Source organism: Thermobia domestica, chromosome 3, assembly GCF_964235325.1.
Source record: "Thermobia domestica chromosome 3, izTheDome1.hap1.1, whole genome shotgun sequence".
Classification (NCBI taxonomy): domain Eukaryota; kingdom Metazoa; phylum Arthropoda; class Insecta; order Zygentoma; family Lepismatidae; genus Thermobia; species Thermobia domestica.
The window spans coordinates 1,971,794-1,995,000 of NC_137456.1; the positions used below are offsets into that span (position 1 = coordinate 1,971,794).

General features: G+C 33.3%; 1 protein-coding gene across 4 annotated transcripts in view; it reads right to left on the reverse strand.

The window, feature by feature from the left end:
- Positions 1 to 4,570: 4,570 nt before the first annotated feature.
- The window catches only part of Ntan1 (N-terminal amidohydrolase 1), a 434,508-nt gene continuing 415,871 nt past the window's right edge, over positions 4,571 to 23,207 (reverse strand). For 3 of the 4 annotated variants that reach the window (XM_081753962.1, XM_081753960.1, XM_081753961.1), the window contains 3 exons: positions 15,518 to 15,625; positions 12,193 to 12,293; positions 4,571 to 5,771 (listed from right to left, as the gene is read on the reverse strand). In XM_081753962.1, the coding sequence (XP_081610088.1) occupies positions 5,481 to 5,771; positions 12,193 to 12,293; positions 15,518 to 15,625 (500 nt within the window). In that variant the 3' untranslated portion in view covers positions 4,571 to 5,480. The remainder of the gene's footprint in view (positions 5,772 to 12,192; positions 12,294 to 15,517; positions 15,626 to 23,207) is intronic. The other variant, XM_081753963.1, reaches the window with a different exon arrangement.

The following is a 23,207-nucleotide window of genomic DNA, read 5'->3' on the forward strand; positions in this document are numbered from 1 at the left end:
AAATTTCTGAAATCGGGTCCATCATTTTGATTTGTCCTGTACTATCCTGTATTTGTAATTTTTAAAAAAAACTCAATTTTATCCCCTTTTCTGTATAATTTTAGGTGCCTCGGTTCCAATTATTCAGACTCTAATGTATTATATATTTCTGTAAGCACATGACTGGATTGTTGGAAAGATACCTTCGAAACTGTACCACTACACTCTAGCAAATTGAAAAAAAAAAAAAAAAAAAAAACTGTTTACGTGTCAAGTTAATGTAACGATATTCGTATGAGGAATATTCTTAAATTGACAAGTGCCCTAATACAGATATGCGAAAATATTTTCGTATGAATCTTGCAATTTATACAAAGCATTATAATTTTTGAACCAATAAGCACCTCACACAAAACTACGCCCTCATTATATTACATAGCGAGTCTTGAGAGCACAAATGTCATATGTCCAGTTTTCCAAATTTTTCAGGGGACTGTTCCGAAGCGATAAGTGTACCCTAGCAAAGCAGAGAGTTTGAGCTTTGCGACAACTGTTCACTGTGTTTTACGAAGGAGCTATATACAGTGGACATATATTTGTGCACCTGATATAGCAGGTATCAAGCTATCGAAATACCTGACAAAGTCAATGTTGAAAAAAATTGAGCATATGACATTTGTGCTCTCAAGACTCGATGTTTTATTGAAAATGTCCTACTTCACTATTTGTATAACACCACAACAATGAAAACATAAATTAAATAACTAAATTCAACGGTTAAAATGTATACCGTAGTCAAAAGTAATTCTAACTTGTTCATTAACATTTAGTTGATCGTCAACGAAAGTATTAATTCATCTGTAACACTTTTAAAAGGCAATTAAGAACTATATACAAAATAAACTATAACGAGAATTTTGTTCATCTTCTTTACCACAAGATTCAATAGGTTGCATAACAAATTTTCAATTAATAAATAATGGCGACGGGAAGATCAAATAAAGCTTAATTTAAGTTAAATACAAGCAGAAGATATCATGTCACCTTTCTTTGTCAAAGAAATATTTATTTCTAATATCAACTACTACTTCTTTAGTAACAGTAGTATTAATTCATTATCAAAACTCAGCATATTTCTACTTAAGAGTCTGGCATACTAAAAATAATACAAAATTTACCATTTTTCTTTTGCTTGTTTATTCATAAGTGAAAGGAGATAATGAAATGCAACTTACAACAATCATAGATATGTTATTCTACAATAGAAAATATGAACCTGAAGAATTTTCAGTGTTGCCAAGCATAGAAATTACAGAGTTTGGCAGATTAACATTTCCCTCAAAATCTAAGTAAAGGCAGCGACCAGAGGAACGAACTCAAGTGCATTTGATTACGTATCATGTTGTTTTGGTATCCAGTAAACTACTTTTTGAATAACATTATTATTTATTTAATAACTGTATCTTAAAATTATTTTGTTTATTACAAACTAAATACAACTATGTATTATTCAAAAAGTAGTTCACAGGATACGAAAACAACATGATACGTAATCAAATGCAGTTGAGTTCGTTCCTCTAGTCGCGATCTTAACTTAGATCTTGGAGGAATTCTTATTCTAGCAAAACTGAAAATTCTTCAGGTTCATATTTTCTGTTGTAGAATAACGTTATCTATCATTATGGTAAGTTGCATTTCATTATCTCCTTTCGCTTATGAAAAACAAGCAAAAGAAAAAGGGTAAATTTTGTATTATTTTTAGTGTCAGGCTCTAAAGAATTTAGTTTCCAAACTTTGAATTGCATCAGTTTCTACCGGGAAAAGCTGAAGACGAATTTAGATTCAAAAGTCTATAAAGAAGTGCAATATCCATCAATGATAACAAATCTAGGGCACCCATAAAAGGATTTTGGTTGTAGCAGAAACTATGTAATCGTAGGTATTTGTAAATTTCTTATTAACATACAGTTTAAGTTTTTCTGTCAACAGGTACCTTTTCTGCAAAATATTATTCAATTTCCAGAAGCAATACATTTTTAAAGTAAACGTTTAACATATTGATTAAATATATATATATATATATATATATATATATATATATATATATATATATATATATATATATATATATATATATATATTTCTTACTCCATATTCAATTTGCACAAATTATTGTCGTATACGATTTACCGACATTCCATTATTGTAACAGCCATTTAGTTCTTCAGAACCTCTTCCAAAATTATTTCACATTAGAATCAATCAATTCAAAAGGAATTACAGCAAAATCACTTTTTTTTCTTTTCGTTTTCTATTCTTTCAAGATCTATGTATTGAAGAATGCGAAATCCCAGGGACGCTGAGAGGGAATTCCTTCCAACCACGAATTTTATGAAGCACAGTTTGTTAAGTACATTATGCATTAAGGTTGGTGTAAACTAACAAGTTTTGCCGATAGATGTCACTATAGTCTTCGTATCTCTCTCATGTATTTTTTAACTTTAACAAAAATTTACAATTGCTCTTATAAATTTCAACGTACAGACTTCAAAATTTTATAGAGATAACTTCCTAACCTATCGAAGGCAGTAATCCGTGCCAATTTTTTATTTAGAATTTTCTTCATTGTTGAAACAGTTCCATTTTTAAGGCTTTGGATATCCATTTCAACAATCAAGCCATTGTTGAGCTTCTTTTGCCGTCACCATTTGCAAGTGATTTCGCACAATGATACATAGACACCAGACAGGAGGAGACAAAATAATATTTTTATTATTAAGAAGTGGCATGTGTCCTTACATCACATTTTACGGCAAATTAAGAATTTACTATCTTTTCCTTTTTTTTATACAGGTTTTGTTGATAATTAATGAAGAATATATTTGATGTTCTACAGAACACGTACATTTTTAGAAAACTCTTCCATATGTATTATATTTACAGATTTAGGAATTTTTAACTCTACTTTAAAATTTGTAAAAATTTAAATGTTAACTTGTAGAAGAAACAAATTTCACTTACGCAAGCATAATCACTAGCAAAACACAAATAAAGAAAAATATGTATCAAACTAGACATACAGAGACACTTCATGAAGATAATAAATTATAGAAAGTAGGGATACTAAAATATTAGTCTCAATTCTTTTTTTTTTTTTTTTTTTTTTTAACTTAATTTACTATGAATTGATTATTCACCATAATACAGCCATTTATTTGATGGAAGGTGACACCTTATTTCATGCTCCATAATCTGACCTAGATTAAATGCAGATCTATTCAAAAAGAAATACATTCTTGTTCATTCAAAATTTTGTACTTAAATTGTAATAAAAGAGAGCGTTTCATGATAATAAATACAGACAGACCTATCTTTAGCGGAATCGAACGGGACTCGCAAAAATTTCCTTTAAAGGTAGGTTTCCGGTTAACGATTGTAGACCTATGAAAATATATATATAATGGACATACTCAGGTAAAATATGATGGTGTACGTATCTTGGTGAATTTCCAGTATTTATTTCTACTAGGAATTAATACACGCAAAACTTACAATGAACGGAGAAATACTGTACACACGTTAACTTAATTTTTCAATAGTCAAGGAGGGTTTTCTATAAACATCGCTGCTTATCTGCTAACTTTACACAAAGACTTTAACTTGAGACACTCAGTAAGCATATTAGTGTCATTTCGACGTAAGGCAAATGTTGCAGTTTCTTTAAATTTTTGACAACATCCTGATAAATCTTAGGCTACGCTTCTTCTAACTCAATGTCTTATTTCTCTTCTTCCTCCACCTCCTCTTCTTCTTTCAGGCTTTTCGTATAATTCTAAATTAAATCATGTATATCCGCTACGTCTGCTTCGGTTTGCATTATCAGTCTGTTTTGCTACAAATATATATCTAACCTCCCATAGGATGTCTAAAAATTTTCTAAATGCTGCAAATACTCCGAAACGAAATTTTCCGTTAAGAGGCTTATTTTGATTTCCGATGTCCGTGTAACACAGTTTTCGTTTAATGAAGGGAATTTAACACGAATTTCGCCACTAAATTTATGGGATTGCGAAATATTTCTGTTTAACAAAGGGTCCGTTGGAGACATGTTTTACTGTACCAAGATACCAGAGAAATTAAGTAAAAAAACGTCTCAACACGGTACAGAAATACAAAGATTTGAAAATGAAAGAATAAAAAAATACAGTAAAATGTCTTAATTTTGGCTATTTTACTACAGAGCCTATGATGGCATATTAAAAAAGATTTCACTGTGATTTTCAACGTGATTATCCATTAAATTATTTCATTGTGGAGAAAAAAAAAATGATCTTTTTCGGTCACTATAACAGGAAAGATTTGTCATTGTCGTCAATTTATGCCCCCCCCCCCAAAAAAAAAAAATCTTCCAGTAAGAAAGTGATGAACATAGTATTAAGAAGTTGAGAAGAACAGCTAAAACTACAAACAGATACTCTTTAACTTTTTTTTTTTTTTTCAATAATTTTAAGAAAAGAAAAAAACTATGGCTAGTGTGCAAGTCATCTTGTAAGAGAGCATGGTATGATAATAAGACAAGAAAAAAACAATATTTCCATCAACAAAATAATTATTTTCTCATATTTATATATCTATATATATATATATATAAATTTATGTACAATCCAGATACAGGAAAGACCTTTCAATGTACAATCTGAAAACAAGATATTCTCCAAAGGGTTTAAACAATGTTCTTATTCTTTTGGGTTACACATGTTTTATATACTCTTTACTCGCATGAATACACGTGAAAAACGGTACTATCTCGAAGAGAGAGAGAGAGAGAAAAGACCGACAGACATACACTATATAATTCGGTAACTGCTCCACCAATGAGAAGGAAATATTTTTTTTTAAAAAAAAAGAATACATAAATAAACCCCAGTATAGAATATTACACTCTTCTTTGAAGACGTGAAAATAAAGTATTATACTCTCTCCCTATCTTTCCGTCTGTAACAAGAACTCTACAGTTTCTACTATAAATTAGTATCACTGTTCTCCCCGCTACAATTCTGAGCGAGTTCCCTTGTCTGAAGCAATATAGAACAGCATTTTGTTTACCATTTTTCGAAAAGACAAATCGGAGAACTCAATCCTTAGTATTTGTCGTCAAATCTTGTTTCTGAAATTTGAATTCCAAGTGCTTTCTACAACTATATATATTAGAAAAGTTCCAACAGCTTGCTTCTTTATAACACAACAATGTATGAAGCAGGGCAACGAATTCTCCGAACGTTTCCTCACCAAAATATTTCTAACTGTAACTAGTACACCATATCCCCATATTCACATACTTTCCACGTATTCACACTCACACACAGTCACACATGCGTTTGTCATATCATATTAACACATTACATAAAATAAACTTTCCAAATAGTCTTCACTTAAGTTCCAAAATTTTCGGTCGTTCAACGTATGAAATCCAACAATGAGCGTTTTGTTTGAACATAAGACTAATATCGTACAAGGACCCAGGTTCCGCTCTCGTCTCTTCTGTAGTAGTGGGGCCTGTTATCAGGGAAGATGGTGATGGCCGGAAACGGATGTTCCTGAATGTGTTTGAGCGTCGCTCGAACCTGGGAGACAAAATGCGGTGGCTCTACTTCTGGCGATGTAGACAGGTGCTGAAGAATGAATTCATCCGACTGCTGTAGCCACAAGTTGACGCCTCGAAGGGGTTCGTAGTTGAAAGGGCCAATTCTCAGCAGCCCCAAGCTACAATCGTAGATGTCTAACACCTGAAACTCGAAAATTAATTACATCTTAAAAATAAGATAAAGGATCAATTACTTCTGCAACAAGAACCGTTTTCAGTACGTTACAAACAACATTAATAAATTTTACTACATCAAATATATTATCATTACTAAGTTTTATAGATCAAGATTAAATTGCAAAATTGTTTCCTTTGTCAAGTTATTGTTACAGAGAATTCCAAATTGTTTATTTTTATTCCGTCTATAGTTAGTTTCGCCTATAGTAACTAATCATTTTCTTATTTGGTAAGCATTTCCAATATTACTGTTTATAAATTAATCTACAATATCAAAAAACTCAAAAGGTACTCATAACACATAGATTGAAATAGTGAATGACTGGACCGGAACACGAACCCGGGACCTCCGGTATACCGTGCCGATGTGTTAACCACTACGCCACCCAGTCCGCTTCCCAAAACAGCCACATACTCTCTCACTCCTGCAATCGGTGCTCTCCACTCAGACCACATGGCTTGTACTATAGCCTAAGCTGCTGTGCTTCGACAATCCAGTGTCCATATATTGAGAGCACCTTTTGACAGGTTGCAATTTCATGTATATTAATGAAAGGAGGAAACACGATTTAAACTTATTTTTCCACACCAGATCCTTTGTTAGTGCGAACTCAATGGGTGATATCAATAAAAATAAGTAACTACTCCTGAGAAGTCCTGCTCCAGGATCGGAGTAACTACACCTGGAAAAATCTCCTCCCTTAATTTCGTATCAATAAAACAAGCCACAACTCAGATCTAGAATTCTCCAGATTTATGAACGTTCACTCGCGTTTCCTCTGCGCGTGGCAGTGAGTCTTTATCAATAAAAGAAGTGATTACTCATTTCTCCCATCCGTCGCGCGGTCATTTCGTTGTTTTTAATCTATGGCGTAGTATCCTAAACGCCATGAAAGAGGCGAGTAGCAACGACAGTTTCAATCAAAGTGCATTTATGGATATTATAAAAGAGTTTCCAGTGGTACTTTCAAAGTCACAGCTATCAGAAAGTAAACGAAGAAAAGCCGAAGCTTTGAAGGTAATTACGGTGAAATGCAACGAAATATCAAATACATCTACGACTGAGACACAAATCCAAAAGAGAATCTTTAATATTCGTGCGAGAATAAAACAAAAAGGAAAAAAGGGAAACAAGAAAGTAACACTGAAATCATGAGAACGAACCTATTGAAGCTGATGGATGTTGATTCGAATCCAGCAATATCAAGATTAAAACGACAAGCGCATATCACGTGTTATCCAAGGTCTTTGTAGATTGTTTGGCTTTAAGAACGAAATCAGACACTTGGCTTCTTTGTTTCTTTTTTTAAAAATACGTCCAGCCACTCACGTCATAAAGCACGTCCATCTAATTGCGTTTTCCACACCATACGTGTCCCCTTTCGCCTTGACATAAACAAAATACATTCTCATGTATACACCCTTCCTATCAACGTTGAGTTGAGTTGATTTTGAGTTTAACGTCCTTTTCAGTAGCGAGGCTATATGAGACGGGACCCACTGATTAACGTGGAATCTGAATCACATGAGCTTCCGCCGGGAATCGAACGCGGGTTTCTCATGCCAAAGGTATGTACGCCGACCGCTTAGCCACGAAGGAGATTCCTATTATTATCGTATTCGTCTCCAAAATACTAGGTTTCTTTATTGCCACGTGTGTATAGTCAAGTGCTCCGATCGTACCCGGAAATGTATATTATTCTTGCCACTCTGCCTTTGCTGTTTGCATATTACTTGCACTTTCGGAAACAATCAATTTTCAGATTTCGCAATAATCGCATCCATTACTAGAGATGCAAGGGCTCGGAAAAAATCGGCTTTTTTGAAAAAAAAAACTCGGTTTTTTCTGCTTTGCTTTTTTGCTTCGGAAATTTTGGGCTTTTTTCAAGATACTGCTTTAAATTGATAAAACAGACTTTGTATCGCTTCTCTATAACACAAAAAATCATTTAATTAGTGGTTGATGCTGATAATAATATAAAACATCGAAAATAAACTATGAATTTCGAAAAAGTATTTCAAACAATTTTTCTTCAACATATTTACATTATGAATTCTACAGGATTAACCAATGTATATAATAAGAATTTTTTAACCTCCTATATACAAAAGTAAGCAGAGTTAACAAGAACCGTGGTTGTTTTTGAAAATGCCAAAAACCCGTTTTTTGGGGGATGTTTAAACCAGGCTTTTTTGGTTTAAACCAGGCTTTTTTGACTTAGATTTTTTGCTTTATGTATTTATATTACATATTCACAGAAATAAGTTTGTTTCGCCTTGATGTTATTATGCAACAGCGGGGTTATGCCGGAAGAACTCCCATAAGCTTAAAGAAGTGCGGTCAGTAAATTTCTGAAGTTGAGAATCTCCCGCCCTAGTCATTGGAAAAATCCCGTCATTACTTGAAATGTAAGACAATAACGGGAAAATCCTGTTATTGCTTTACATGTAAAATTTAAAGGTCAACGTACCATAATCAGTACGCTAAAACTGAGGTATTAAATTACAAATTTAGTGCGTATATATCATTGAAAGTCCAATCCAAGCTAATGTTGGAAGCTACGTAGGCAATCGATAAATTTTGCCAATTTCTATCAATATATTTAAGCAATATTGGCTTCTTTATAAAACAAAAGGCATTTAGGCATGCAGAAATGTACAATTTGGTTTCGTTTCGTATGTTTAGGCTTAACATCCTTACGAAATACCGAGGTTATCAAGGAGAAGACTTTCGCTTAAACTGACATCCGAACCGCTACTTGGGTTACGCATGAAAGAAGGTTTGTGGTTCGACCGAGAATTGAACATGGGACACCTTGATTAAAAGGTGAAAGGGAAATAAAACTATTACAGGTGGTTTGATATCTGGAAACGTTACCATGAAGTTCACACGATTGGCATTTTTCATTATTTTTATTTTTGTGGTTTAAACCAGTTATTAAAAAAAAAAAAAAAAAAAAAAAATGATGTAAACCAGCCAACCCTAAAAGTAAACACTTCTTTTTAAAGAATACACAAATAACTAGCAAAATAGTATGTAGTATTTTTACTTCAAAATATTCCATACACTCTTTTTGAAACAAAATAAAATTAAAATAAAACATAAGAGAAATACTTAGATTTATATGATACACTTAAAGGTTGCACATCTAGAGCTTTTGGTTCTGTATATTCTTGAAATTATACAGTTAAGTTTTATAGAACCACCATCACAGTTTACCCAATCCTCAAGTTTTCTGAATTTTTAACAAGAGGGATTCAACATATCATTACGGAACTCCCCCCCCCCCAAAAAAAAAAGACTACGGAATATATTTAAGTTAAGCTAAATACAACTGCACAACAAACATGACTGAGTGATTAGCTTTTGCGCTTCTATCGGGAAGTCCGGGATTCAACCAGCATTCGACCATTCTGACAAAGCTTTTCTTCATTCCATCTGTGAATGTAGAAATAGTGCGTGTACTGTGAGTTGGGCGACTTCCTTTTTTATTGTTCTTAAATCGTTATTATTACTAATTACCAGCAGTGACGGTTTTGCGAAGGTTAGGGGGGCGGTCTTTCGGACTGAAGCCCGTTCCCCAAAGTTACGGAATGTCTGCAACAAACGAAATATCTATTATTTATGCCTTTACTCATAAACTTTAAGCTCCCGTCAAATAAAAATTACGAATGTTTAAAAAAACTAAACATTAGTAAGAAACCCTTCCCAAAATACTTTTCTAAATCCGCCACTGATTCTCAGTATAAAATGATTTTTAAAGTTGTATCCGGAAGATTATTGCTAAACATATAAACGAAACGAAATATTAGTTATGCCTGTACTCATAAACTTCAAGCACTTCCCAAATAAAATTAGGACTTTTTAGGAAACGAAACAATCAGAAAAAACCCTCCTAAAGTACTTTTCTAAATCCGCTACTGATTATTTGTATAAATTGGTATTCAATGTTGTGTCCGGAAAATTATTGCTAAATCACTTCACAGCTACAGTATAAAAGAAATGTGGAAGTACGGTTTGACGGATATATTGAAAAACGTACGCTTTGATGGATAAATAGAAAAACGGGCAAGTTTAACTTTTGCGCTAGAAGCTAGAGTACTAAAAGCTCTTAGAAATGAAACACGGATGACAAACTAGAGAAGAAAAAAGATGTCGATAACTCAAAAGTTAAAATAAAGTTAAATAGCCTCTAAAATTACCCTCAAATACTACATTCTTCATGTTAGCTTTAATTTGTAAAACATGTGCTCCATCCATCTTGATGGTGAATTTCAGAGCGAAATATCACATTCAGGTCATGGAATTCTTATCTAACTATAGAATATACTATAAGAAAGCTATTTAGATAGAAAAATCATGAAGTTGAAAAAAGCCAAAATTTCCAAAATTCTCGTTTTTTTTTTTCCCAAAAAAGCCGGCTTTTTATGTGAAAAAAACCATCGATTCAAAAAAGCTGGCTTTTTTGCATCTCTATCCATTACACTTGTAGTAGTCATAGATACAGTACTTTGAGCCACAGAATCCCCTGCCATTCCGACCTCGAATCCCGGATTACTGACGTAATGCAGGAAAACCCGCATCTTTTCCTCATTACGTAGTGCACCACTCCAAATTTCGGTTAATACTCGTTAAAAAAAAAAAAAAAAAAAAAAAAAACTACTCTACATTTTCTTTCATGAACCTATGTTTTTTGTAATCTCCATTTGCAACTTTTCTATGCAGTTTATAAGTTTTTCTACCTAACAAAAGAATCATATACTCTGCGATATTTCGCACGGAGTCACCTATGTAGCTTGCTCCACAAATTTGGAAAAGTTACTACCATCACAGAGGAGTCTTTGATTTTTATTGATATCAAACGCGGCGTAGTTACTCGGCTCGAGAATAGAGGTGTGGTTACTTCAAAAGGGTGGGGCTTCTCCGAGGTCAGCCGAGACGAGTAGTGCTCAGTTCTCTTTTTATTGATACCAATGCGAGTAACTACTACAAAATTGGGAATAATGAGTAACTTCTCCGTTTTATTAATATCAGCCAATAACACACGAAGTGTGAATGAACATGGTAGGCCGGAGATTCGGGTTCGATTCTCTGTCCAGTCATTCACTTTTTCACTCTTTGTGTGTTATTGAATTCGCACTAGCAGAGGGTCTAGTGTGTAAAAATAAGTTTAAATTGGCTGTTTCCTCCTTTCATAACTGTACATCAGAAGGTACCCAGTTTGCTTTTTAGCAGTCAAGCTTAAAATGACAATGATAACAACTGTCATCAAAAATTGATGTCTAACATGCTTGAAGTTAACGACAGAAAAAATGGTTTGACAGTTCAATGTGTACAAATATAATTATTACACGTTGTAAGGATGTTGATATATGATGTACGTAAATAATACATTTTACATTAGAGTTGCTTTCCAAAGTTTGCTCTACCTTGCTTTATAATTTTTGTTAGTGATTTCCTCTCTGGCGATAGATATTTCTCCAAGACATTAAATTTACATATATTACGGTGTGTATACATACAGGATGTTTCAAAGCACCGTCAACGTTTGGGAGGTGATTCCTCAGACTAAGATAAGACAAAAAGTATAGACCACTCTGGGTGCACGGAGTTAAAGGCTGCCGAAAACATGAAAGAAAGAAAAAAAAAAGAAAGAAAAAAAGAAAAACAAAAGAAATTTAAAGGTCCACAGCTTCAAAACTATGGGACCTACCGTACTCGAGTCAAAACTTCACTTAGGAACTAATATCTGCCCTGTCGAAAAATCCATGTTTCAGAATCTTGTGATACTCACGCAACAATTTTTAAGGAGAGAGTTTGGGTACGAGCATATAATTTGGAGTACTCACCAACTACCTCTATAAAATTGTTGCGGAAGTACCACAGGAAATATCTTTTTCTTACACTCTGTATATTAAATCTTCTTTGGGATCAATAAACTTTTTAAAAGCTCTGATGACTACAATGATTGAAATGTTGAAATGTTTCAGAATGACAGCGAAATAGATATAAAAGTGAATAAAAAACAGACGAAATAAAAAATTATTTTAATTGATTCAGATTTACCTCCTCCTGAAACTTTCACAATGTAGTTAGAAAATTCCCTGAGGAGACAGCTGTGTTCTGAATTACGTTATAGAAGATGCAGTGTAAGACAAAAGTGGAGTGCAACAAAGGGTGAAATTGTTGGGCAATATTACTTTAAACTTTATAAAAATAAACTTTATATCAAAGAAAACAGGATACCGTTAAATAGAAATCGCTGAAGTTTCTCATTTATGGCAAGTGACCTACTAGGGATGGCAAAAGAATTATGATGATGATTTTAAATAACTGCACAGCATATTATGTTTGATTTCACATCATTCGCACATACTACGGCACTACTCACTTGTTGTCCTCCAGTGAAGTGCCTAGCACTTCGTAATGCTTGGTCGGGTCCTTTGTCAGGGAAAGTGGCAGGGAATATTTCTCCAGTCTTTATATTAACGCCTGAAAGCAGATAAAGGTAAACATTATCTTTCAAACATTTTCTAATAAATCAAAACAATGCACTATATTAAATACGTATTAAAGAAATCTACGTGACATGTGGCAGCACATACATGTTACCTGTATTGTAAAACCAGTCCAGTAACTTGATAATGATAATAAACTACATAAAACAAGACGATTATATGGCAACATTCAGTAACTGCCACTGTCACAATCTAATTCAAGTGCTTTTCCTGTTTACTATTTTTGCTACATTAAAAAAAAAAAAAAAAAAAAAATGCATCAAAAGATTGCAATCTTGACCAATAATTAGTATTTGGATCAGGGGCCCAATTTGGTGAACGGTCCCTAATTCGAGTTTTCATATTTTCTACGGAATAAGTACATCATACTGAGTTAAGTGATAGTTTGGGTTTGGCTATACTGTATGTAGTTCTCCAGATATAAGGCATCCAAGAAAATTTTTGATTGAAATGTATTGGATCTTTTAATCTGAAAAGGAAATCATCAGAAAATCCTTTACTAATCTTTTATATTTTCCCTTAGTACGCTTGATATACTGCGCTAGTGAAATATTCACTGAAATTATGTCATACTAGATAGAATATTAAGTACATGAAGATCAATATTACCAGTTACATTATAAATTTTCTACTATCTCCTGTTCGTAATAGTGTTGAAAGGTACATTTTGGTTCTCTCTAAAAGACATTTTTGATGCACAATACTAAAGAACAGTAAGTAAATTCTTAACTAAATGACATAACTAACCTTACAAGGCAATAAATTTATCCCGGCGATAAGATTTCCAGAGCCTCTCCTGCTCTCTTCCTCGGTCAGTCAATGTACGAAGAACAATGAAACCACACAACTCACACAGCTATTGATCCATAATGATTGTATATATAAAAAACCATAAATCATTATATGCAAATAGTTGACCAAGCAATACAATGTGATTTCATTGATCTTTCTACATTGAGCAACAAGGAAGAGAACACGAGCGGCTTATTAAATCATTTCGTATTTTAGGACATCCATAATATGCAGTATTATGATCTCGATGAAATTCCACTATTTAGTTTTCTCTGCATTCACTTCTAAATCCATGTTCCCGCAAACGTTTACTAAGACCTCTGTATTTCTTTCTATCGTTCTCCTATCATCCCCTATTAAATTTACATCATCAGCATACGCCATAACCTGGTGAATACTATTCAGCTCTAGACCCTGGTTGCTATCTTTGATTTTCCCTATAGCGTACTCCAGAACAAAGTTGAATAATAATCGCGACAACGCATCTCCTTTTTTTTTCACACCAGTCTCGACCTGACAGCTCGTGGACAAGAATTTTCCTACCAGGACTTTACTTTGGGATTCATGTAAACATTTCTTAATTAACCTAACTAGCATTTTCGTTATTCCAAATTCTATAAGAATGTCGTACAATGTTTCTCCCCTAATAGAGTCATAAGCCTTTCTAAAATCAATAAATAGTTGATATACCGAACTATTGTATTCCCATTTCTTTCCGAGTATTTGTCGAATGGTAAATATTTGGTCCATAATTGATCGATTTCGTCTAAATCCTCACTGATAATCTCCAATAATTTCATTTGTGTATGGGGTCAATCTTGTTAATAGAATGTTTGAGAGTATTTTATAGGATGTTGACAGAAGAGAAATGCCTCGATAATTATTACAATCGGTTTTGTTGCCTTTCTTGTAAATTTGAACGATTTATGTATGCCATTTGCATACATTTTCTGTATTCCTTTTTAAATAAATCTTATTGACAATAGTAAACAAAAGAAACTGTTTTATACTCAACGCAATGATTATGAAAACTAAGAAACGTGTTTCGAAAATAACGATCACTACCATCAGCTTGTATAAATCTGAAAGGATTATAAAATGGTAAAGGATATGGTAAAAGTAAAGGGATGAAAAGGTATGTCAAAGAAACCATCAACTTCATGTCAAAGAACACTGCGAAGTTCTGCTTCGAAAAACATTTTAATTTCTTCATCTTTCCATATGCTTTTTACCGTTTTATAATCTTTCTCACACTTATCTAACATAATTAAGATCGTGTTCATCAAAAGAGTTCCTTCGTTTTCATAATCATGCGGTGAATATGAGGCATTTTCTTTTGTTTACTATTGTGACTATTATCCCCGCTTCTCATCTATACTGTTAAATCCTTGCTGAATTTGTCAACTTCTTAAATTTTAGCCAACTTCTCCACCCACTGTCTCTGGAATGGCTAAGCTCATTTGATTGCATTTCCTACAACTTATAAAGAATGATCATTAACATCCGGAACACCGGAACACTAATTCATTCGGAAGAAAATCAGTTCATGTGGTGATCATGCACTGTTTTGTAATATAATTCTGGTGAGGAAAGCAGCGTCCGGTAGCCAGAATCAGTTTTAAAAGACAGAAATTACAGCACACTTTATTTTTTCAGCCGGGTCACTGAAATCGCTAGATTGGTCGCTAGAACCGGTTGTTAAAATATTTCGAGTTCGCAGAACTGTTTGTTATACACAGACACAACAGTAAATTTTACCCAGTTATACCTAGGAATAGTATTTTTTTTTCTTTCTTTAAAGAAATGCTGCTACAGCATTAAACATATGATATCTCACAACAAGGTATAAGCGCATATTTCTTAATCTCAAATGCTCAGATATCAAGTATGAGAACTGGGATCACATGAGTCTATTGGTGAGGGTTGCTTATATTTAAAACACATACATACCAATATCAACAATTGTTGATCCATTGCTAGATTAAGGTCTTTCCAATGTTTTTTGACAACTATATATCTTGGATAATTCGCTTCTAAGATATTCGAGTTATTATCTAATTTCGTCACACCACCTTGTATTAGGATGCTGTGTAGGTCCCTACTTGTCACTTATGGTACCCAGTAAAAAAAATTGATTTTGTCCTCTCTGTATGGTTTGTTTCCTCTCTCTTCTTTTATATATATATATATATATATATATATATATACAGAACCGGTTGTTAAAAATTAGAACACCACTGGATATCCCCCTCTCCTCGCCTCGCTAATTGCTAATAATATAGCATAATTTCAACTACGATAAGTTACATCACAATTCTCGACACTTTTACCAAAATTCTTTCTTACTTAATATCCTTCGTTGAAAACCTATCTTCTATGAAGAAAAGAGTACTTAAGGTTGATTACCTATTCCATAGATAATAGGCCAATGAATTCCGCCACGGATGGCTGTATTCAGTTCTCCAACACAGGCTAACGACAAGTCGATTTCCACTGGTTGTTTATGGAATGAATCTAAAAAGGGACGAAATAACACAAGATATTAATGACAAAAGTAATAGGATTATAATCATGAACTGACAGATACAATAAAACAATGTCTGCATATCCTGATATCCTGATAAAATTACTTATATATAAATTCTAACGTTTTGGAGTCTTGATAAGTGTAAGAAGTTTTAAACTGTTGTTTCCTCTTTCTGCTCTAACTTTTACACTAGAGGGATAATTTTATTGTTTTTATAAATAAATAGAATACCATCTATTTAACAGCAATTGTTTACTGAATTCCAATTCTCACTGAAACCTAAAATTTGAGTTTCAGTGTTTCAACCACGGGTGGAACCAGAGGGGGGGGGGGGAGGGTGGTCGGTAGTAATACTGTTAATTAGAGCTACTTTTAAGAGCTCCAAACTTTTTATGGGTGGGTTTATTTATATATAAAATAAGAAAATTTCTTCTTCTGGGGGGGGAAGGGCGATCGCCTCGATCGCTCCCCCCGGATCCGCCCCTGGTTTCAACACTACATTTGCTAAAAGCAAGGAAATAGATTGCCCGTAGCTAAACTCTCGATCTAGTAATAAATCTCAGTCTCAAATTACAAAGAATTATTTTGGAAACAAATGTCAAGTACGTTTTTCATATCACTAATTTCGATTTTAGCTTTTTTAATTTTCTTTCTTTTTAAATTAATTCTTCGCAAAAATTATGGCTATAAATAAAGGGATGGAGGAGTACATACTTACGTTGTCAAAACAAACTATACTCCGTGTCACCCGAATTGGTGTATGGCATTAGCCAATAAGCTCGCAGTGCGCTGTTACTAAACCTTCATGGACGAATCTAATTGTTTATAATTGATTTTGTTCGTATTTGTGGACAATTATGAATGATTAGATTCGTCGCTGAATGTTTGGCAACAGCGCACTGCAAGCTTATTGGCTGCCGCCATGTGCTAATTCTGGTGACGCGGACTATAACTGATTATCATTAGCGTCGACCAATAAACGGAACTTAACTATTCAATTACTATGTGTTTAGATTGTTCCTAAAAGCCTTTTAGAAATTTAAGCAGACATTTAGCAAGACGGTAAGAGGAATGATTAATGCTTGATATAACAGGTATATGAAAATGTTTTCTTGTGCATTTGAGGTGAACCGTATATAATGGTAAACAACGAGCAACCACTTTTATCCACATTTTATATAGATAAGTATAACCTAAAATAGTGAATTCACAATGACTTAATTGATCTCTCTCTCTTTACTTGCGGTAGTGGACTTCTGTAACCTATCGATCATCTTCACTTTGTAAATAACACATTATTCTACTTACAAATTTCTGAAATTCCTGAATTTTCCTTAAGAGTCTTCATCCCGGCGAAATTAAAATACTGCTACTTTTACAGTAATTAAGTGATATCTTCCAATAGATAAAAGATACTCGAAATGTGGAACAAGGGCGCCCTAGACAATATTATTTTACATGAGAAACCGTTATCACGACTCACTTATCTGCTTTCGATTTCGAGCCATTTTGAAAATCGGCATTTATTTTCGCGTTTCTAAACAGGTGAAAACGGAAAGCCACTAGGTGACTTGTGATAACGGTACCTCACGCAAAATAATATTGTCTAGGGCGCTCTTGTTCCATATTTCGATTATCTTTTATCTATTTGAAGATATAACATAATTACTGTAAAATTAGCGGTATTTTAATTTTCCCGGGATGAAGACTCTTAAGCTTCCAAGCTTTCGACTCTTCTCTGACGTCTTGGTCACAGAGGTTAAAAACAGGAAGAAAAAGGAATAGAAATATCAAGGAATGAAAATGGAACAAGAAATTTAACAAGGAACAAGAAAGAAGCACAAACTGATTTCGCCATATTTGAGTTTCTATCATCTTCATCAGTTGATCACTGACGCACTTGACAACGTATTTCCGTAATACACAGCTCTTCCTTTGGTAAATCCGTTCCATTTTTATTCCTTGATGTTTCTATTCTTTTTCTTCCTGTTTTTAATCTCCGTGACCAAGACTCCAGGGGAGAATCGAAAGCTTGGAAGCTTAAGCAAAATTTAGGAAATTACAGAAATCTATAAGTACAATGACAGAATTCCTGAGCGTGGTTTTTTGTTGTTTGAAACACAACATTATTTTATTTATAATTACCTTACTGCACAATGAACCCTCGTCAGCACGTAAACTTCATAGGTGTTCCTTATTTAAACACTGTTTAAACGCAAGCAACAATTCTTGAAAATAATCCATCTTTTGTCTTTAGTGAAAACGGTATTAAATGAAAATGCAATGATATTCGTACCTCGACCTGAAAGCATTGATCGTATCTGAGTCATGTGTAGGCATATATAAAAAGTTGAAAGGGTTAAAGCGTGTTAAAGTATTACTACTTTCAGTCTGGTTTTGGAAGCACGAAGTAACATAGTTCTGCTTATTCAATTAAAAGAACAAATATAAATTACACTGATTACAATTCTAACATAACTGAAACATACCATGATCAATGTTGTGCGAGATTTTATTGTATTAATATAATATTATATATTTATTAAATGTCTGGCAATTGTTACAGGAACTTATATTTTTTTTTTTACTCTATTTAAATAATCCAAAGTAGAAGTAAGTTGTTGCACAATTTCGAATCAATTTACTTTTAACTATTTTGCATTTTATTAACATATCTTACATCTAATTATTTCATGTAATTTGTATAGTACGAATAAACAGTACTGTTACTTTATATAGAACAAAGGAATCTCAATAAGTTACAGAAAATAATGAAAATAGCACATAACATTGTTAGGATAGTAAAACCTGTTAAATTATTGAACATGTGGTTGTTTTTGTATTAATGCAAGTGTGCTCTGTTGTTGAGCTAATTTCTACTTAGATTTTAGATATTGATCTAGAAACTCCTATGTTATAATTGACGGGTGTATTTCCAAAATATGCTAAATTTAAAAATGTCCGATTTTGAATTGAATATGGAAGAGAATGCTATGGAGCCTCTTACGTTAAAAAATTTTGTAATTATTTTTTGTCAAAACATATTATTTTCTGTGGTAAATTCTGTTTAAAATATCACTTTAGTGCCAAAACATGCTAACTACGAAAATAATTTATTTCCTAAATATGCTATATCCTATTTCATGGCATAAAATGTATGCTAGTGAGGATGACAGAAAGAAACTTGTAGTTAGGTATATGGTGTACAGAGCTAGAGCAAAACGTTGTTTTCAAGAACTGAATCATAGGCCAGATAGTACAATTACCGTAAATTTCGTCTTAATGCAAAATCAACCTCTTCCGAACACCTCAATAAGATAGACTTATTACTCACGACAGCTGTGATACTACATCTTCGGAGTGATAAGGATGGCTCCCTTAAGAAAGATTTTTAATTTTTTTTTTATTTTATTTTTTTTTATTTTTTTATTTTTTTATTTTTTTTAAGATGGATGGAAACCGAATATGGACATGGCTGCAATGAAATTGTATCATGCTTATCACATTTTCTTAACGGAGTCCTCACTCCAATTACTTTGGAAGGAACTACAAGTCTGCGCTTCTTCTCCGATTCGTACACAGGTCAAAACAAGAACTACGCAATTATTAACGTTGATGTGCTTCTGTCAGAAGAAAAAATTACAGTTTGAATGGTACTTTCCGATGCGGGGTTATTCTTCTATACCCGCTGATGGAGCATTCAGGCAAGTTGAAAAACGCTAAAGAAAAATTGAAACAACAGTGCAGCCTGCAGAATATGATGAAGTTTTATCAGAAATTGATACCCTTCATGCTGTTCGGAAAACCGTAATGGTACAACAAAGAAAAAATTGTATACATAAAATTCTGAAGAGTAACAAGGTTTCAACATAACAAATGCAAAAGTACTGTTGTTGGATAATCCATCACAGAATGTAATGGATTAGCTTCAAACCCTTGTATTCTATCGCAAGTACTCAACATAGAATTTTGAAACAGAACTATATGAAATTATCTCTTGATTTTAAACCAGTTTGACGCACCACACATGCGAGTGAAGACAAAGAATTTGTGGCAAGAAATGGGTCTTGCGTGAGACACAACAAACTACTACAAGGACTGCCTTAAATTTTGAAACCCGAATGCAGATGACAATGTTGATTTCTACATTGAAGAGGACTGACGCATAGAAGTGCAGAGAATGATGTTTATTAAACACCTAAAAGAACTTATTGTATTGCAAAACCTGTTTTAGGATATTATATGACGGAGTGTTCATGTAAAGGAAATTTTCTTAATAATTCTCATTTAAATAATATGTACGTTAATATGCCACACAAGAAATAAAAATGTTAACCACATTAAACAACTTTTTTTTTTTTTTTCTTTTTGGTATGCATTCCATACATTTTATAACTTTGTTTAAAGAATTAAAGTCTTTGTGAAGTCACAGTGTCAAAATATACTAAAAACTTAAATATTGTTTTCATAACATGCTAAACGCCAAGTTTTTTGCCAAAACATGCTATGCACCAACTAAATCGTTTCATTACTCTAACGTCTAGATCTTTGACAGGTTTAAAATTTTGCCAGCTTAATCCTCTTTTGAGAGTTTATAAGTGGTTTCTTGAATTATTGCGATAATGTTTCAAGGTAAAAAGATATTGACCTTTCTAAAAAATTCTACCAAACGGATTTAGCATGTTTTGGAAATACACTAATCAATTATGAGAAATAATTTGTTAAACGTAGAATAGTATATCTGATGTACTGAACTCATTACGTGTGAAATAGTGGTACCTGTCTCACAATAGAATTTAGATTAAAAGAATATTTTTTCTACACTATTTAACCTTTCTTCTACCAAACTGGATAGCTTACTTACTCCAACGTCTATTTTCATGAAAACATTTTATGAAAAAAGTGAGTTTCCACCTATATGTTAATAAGTATATTTCCTAATATACTAACTATTGTTTACTTCAGATCAAGAAACATTCTATGGGATAACTTTGTTATCCTTGTTCGTATACTGCAAATTAGTTTTCGATAACTACTGAGGATTGATGGTATATTACGGATTATCAGGATTTCTACTGAGCTGGAATAATCTATTTCTCTGACTTCTCCCTGACCTTCTCTAACCTTTGGCAGAAAATTCCCTCACTTTCATGACAGGTGTTCGGATGACGTTGACATATAAATTAATAAATAACGGCGAATATTTATATATGAGAACATTTATTCTATAGAGAGAAATAATAATCAGTTGCTCATACGTACATTCCACTTACCAACCATAAAAATCTGAGCAACGTTCCATACTGTGATCACTAATGGATGACTAAGCTAAAATTGGTATACAATTAATGTTAGAAAAAATATATTTCATAAACTTTCCCTAACTATCCCTGATTTCCAGTCTTTTTCCCTGAGTTTCCCTGACTTCCCTGACTAGTAGGAACTCTGATTATATGCACAAACTTAAAAAAACCGTAACATATGTATCTTGAAAAATAAAAACAACTATAATCAGTATGAAAACTAAAAGAAACGTACTGAACAATAACGTGTTAGAACAGATTCTTATAGTTAAGTTTAGTTAGGTTAATTGAAAATGCGTAAGGTTTTTATTTCAACAAAAGAGAAAATCGTCAACTTCAGCCTCTGTACACTGCTGTAATGACTTTATAGTTGTCATTAGTTAAAGACTGCACCAAAAAACAACATACATTTTGACAGAAAATTACATTCATTTCCCACAAAATATGTATGAAGCAACCAAATTACTTGTTGGTAGATAATGGTACACTTTTAACCCTTGGTAAAGCACAAGTTAACAGTGATCAAAAATAATACGTAATTCCTCGGTACACTAACTTATGTAAGGAGATGTGTAATATTCTAGAATTACGGTTTATCCGATTAAAAGTTGCTAGTGGATTTAGCTGTGTGCTATCAGCATATTGCAAGTATAGCTATGTGCTGTCAGTGTTTTGGCTTTGTAGCTCCTATCAGTATATTGCAAGTATAGCTATGTGTTATCAGTATTTTGCCTTTGTAGCTCCTGTCAGTATATTGCAAGTATAACTGTGTTATCAGTATTTCGGCTTTGTAGCTCCTATCACTATATTGCAAGTATAGCTATGTGCTATCAGTATTTTGGCTTCGTATTTCCTATCAGTATATTGCTATGTGCTATCAGCATTTTGGCTTTGTAGCTCAAGTTTACATTGGACGAGTTTTATTAAGAATAAGGATACACTCTGAAATGATCATAACTAGGGCCCGGATAATTATTTAATTACATATTTTTGTAGGGGTTATATTTTTATACTAAATCAATGTCATAATGTCATTTGTGACCCATAGTGCCTAAAAACACCCATTTGAAAGTACATATATTTACATATTTTACACTTATGTACATATAATTACATATTTTACTCATGAGCACATAATTTTACATATTTCTTGATATTTTCATGTTTTATAGGGATTTTTCATACAAAAACTGTTCAACAATAGACTTTGAAAAGAAGATCACACTCACCTCTCTTTGAATTTAAAGTGGTTACTTTATTTTTAACTTTTATTATTTTTTTTTATTATTTTTTTATTTATTTATTGTTTCACTGCGTTACACCCTTTTGAAATAGTATTGAAGCGTAGTTTGGCGGATTGGTAGGGAGAGTTGGACACAACCGTCTTTGATTAGCAATCGTACACTCTCCGTCGCGGTAGTAGCGCTCACATCCTTACGTGAGGTTAATAATTCAATCGAATTACTATCGCGACGCGGTTTTACGATTGCCTATCGTGTTGTTGTTGCAAACTCGCCCCACTAATACTTTTCTTCGTCGAAAAATATTAAATCAGATGGGGAAGTTTGCATTCACGCAATTGGTAACTCTGAATTCTTGATTGACAAAAGTGAAGCGCCTGCCGTCACAACGCATGCTTTAGGGAAAGTGTGAGCTATTTTATCGAATATTTAATATCCTGTGCTGTCAGCAAATCCTGTTTCCAAGATGCCAAAGGACAAAACCCCGTTGTCAATAAGACTTAAGCATTTCATGGAAGAGTTTGAGCATTTTTTCCACCGATAGAAAAGTGCTTTATTGCCAGGTTTGTGAGAAGGGTGTCTCATGCGCTCAACGTTCCCAAGTTGTGCAACACATATCCACATCACGCCATCAGACCCGAGCTTCAAAACCTAAACCACAAAAGCAGTTGCTAGTAACTGAATCTCAAGCTCAAAGTAGTCCAGGGCCACGGAAGTCTCAGTTTTCAAATGATCTGTGCTGTGCTATGGTATGTGCTGATATCCCTATTTGGAAACTAAACAATACAGTACTTCGTGGATTTCTTCAACAATACACACACGAAACAGTTCCAGATGAATGTACAATCAGAAAACATTACGTGCCTGATTTATATGTGGAAACAATGAACTCTATTCGTGGGGAAATCGGTGATGGTCCTATTTGGGTGTCAATTGACGAAACAACTGATGTAGGAGGGGCGACATGTTGGTAATGTTGTAATAGGTTTGTTGAAAGATAATGAAGTCAGCAAGCCTATCCTGTT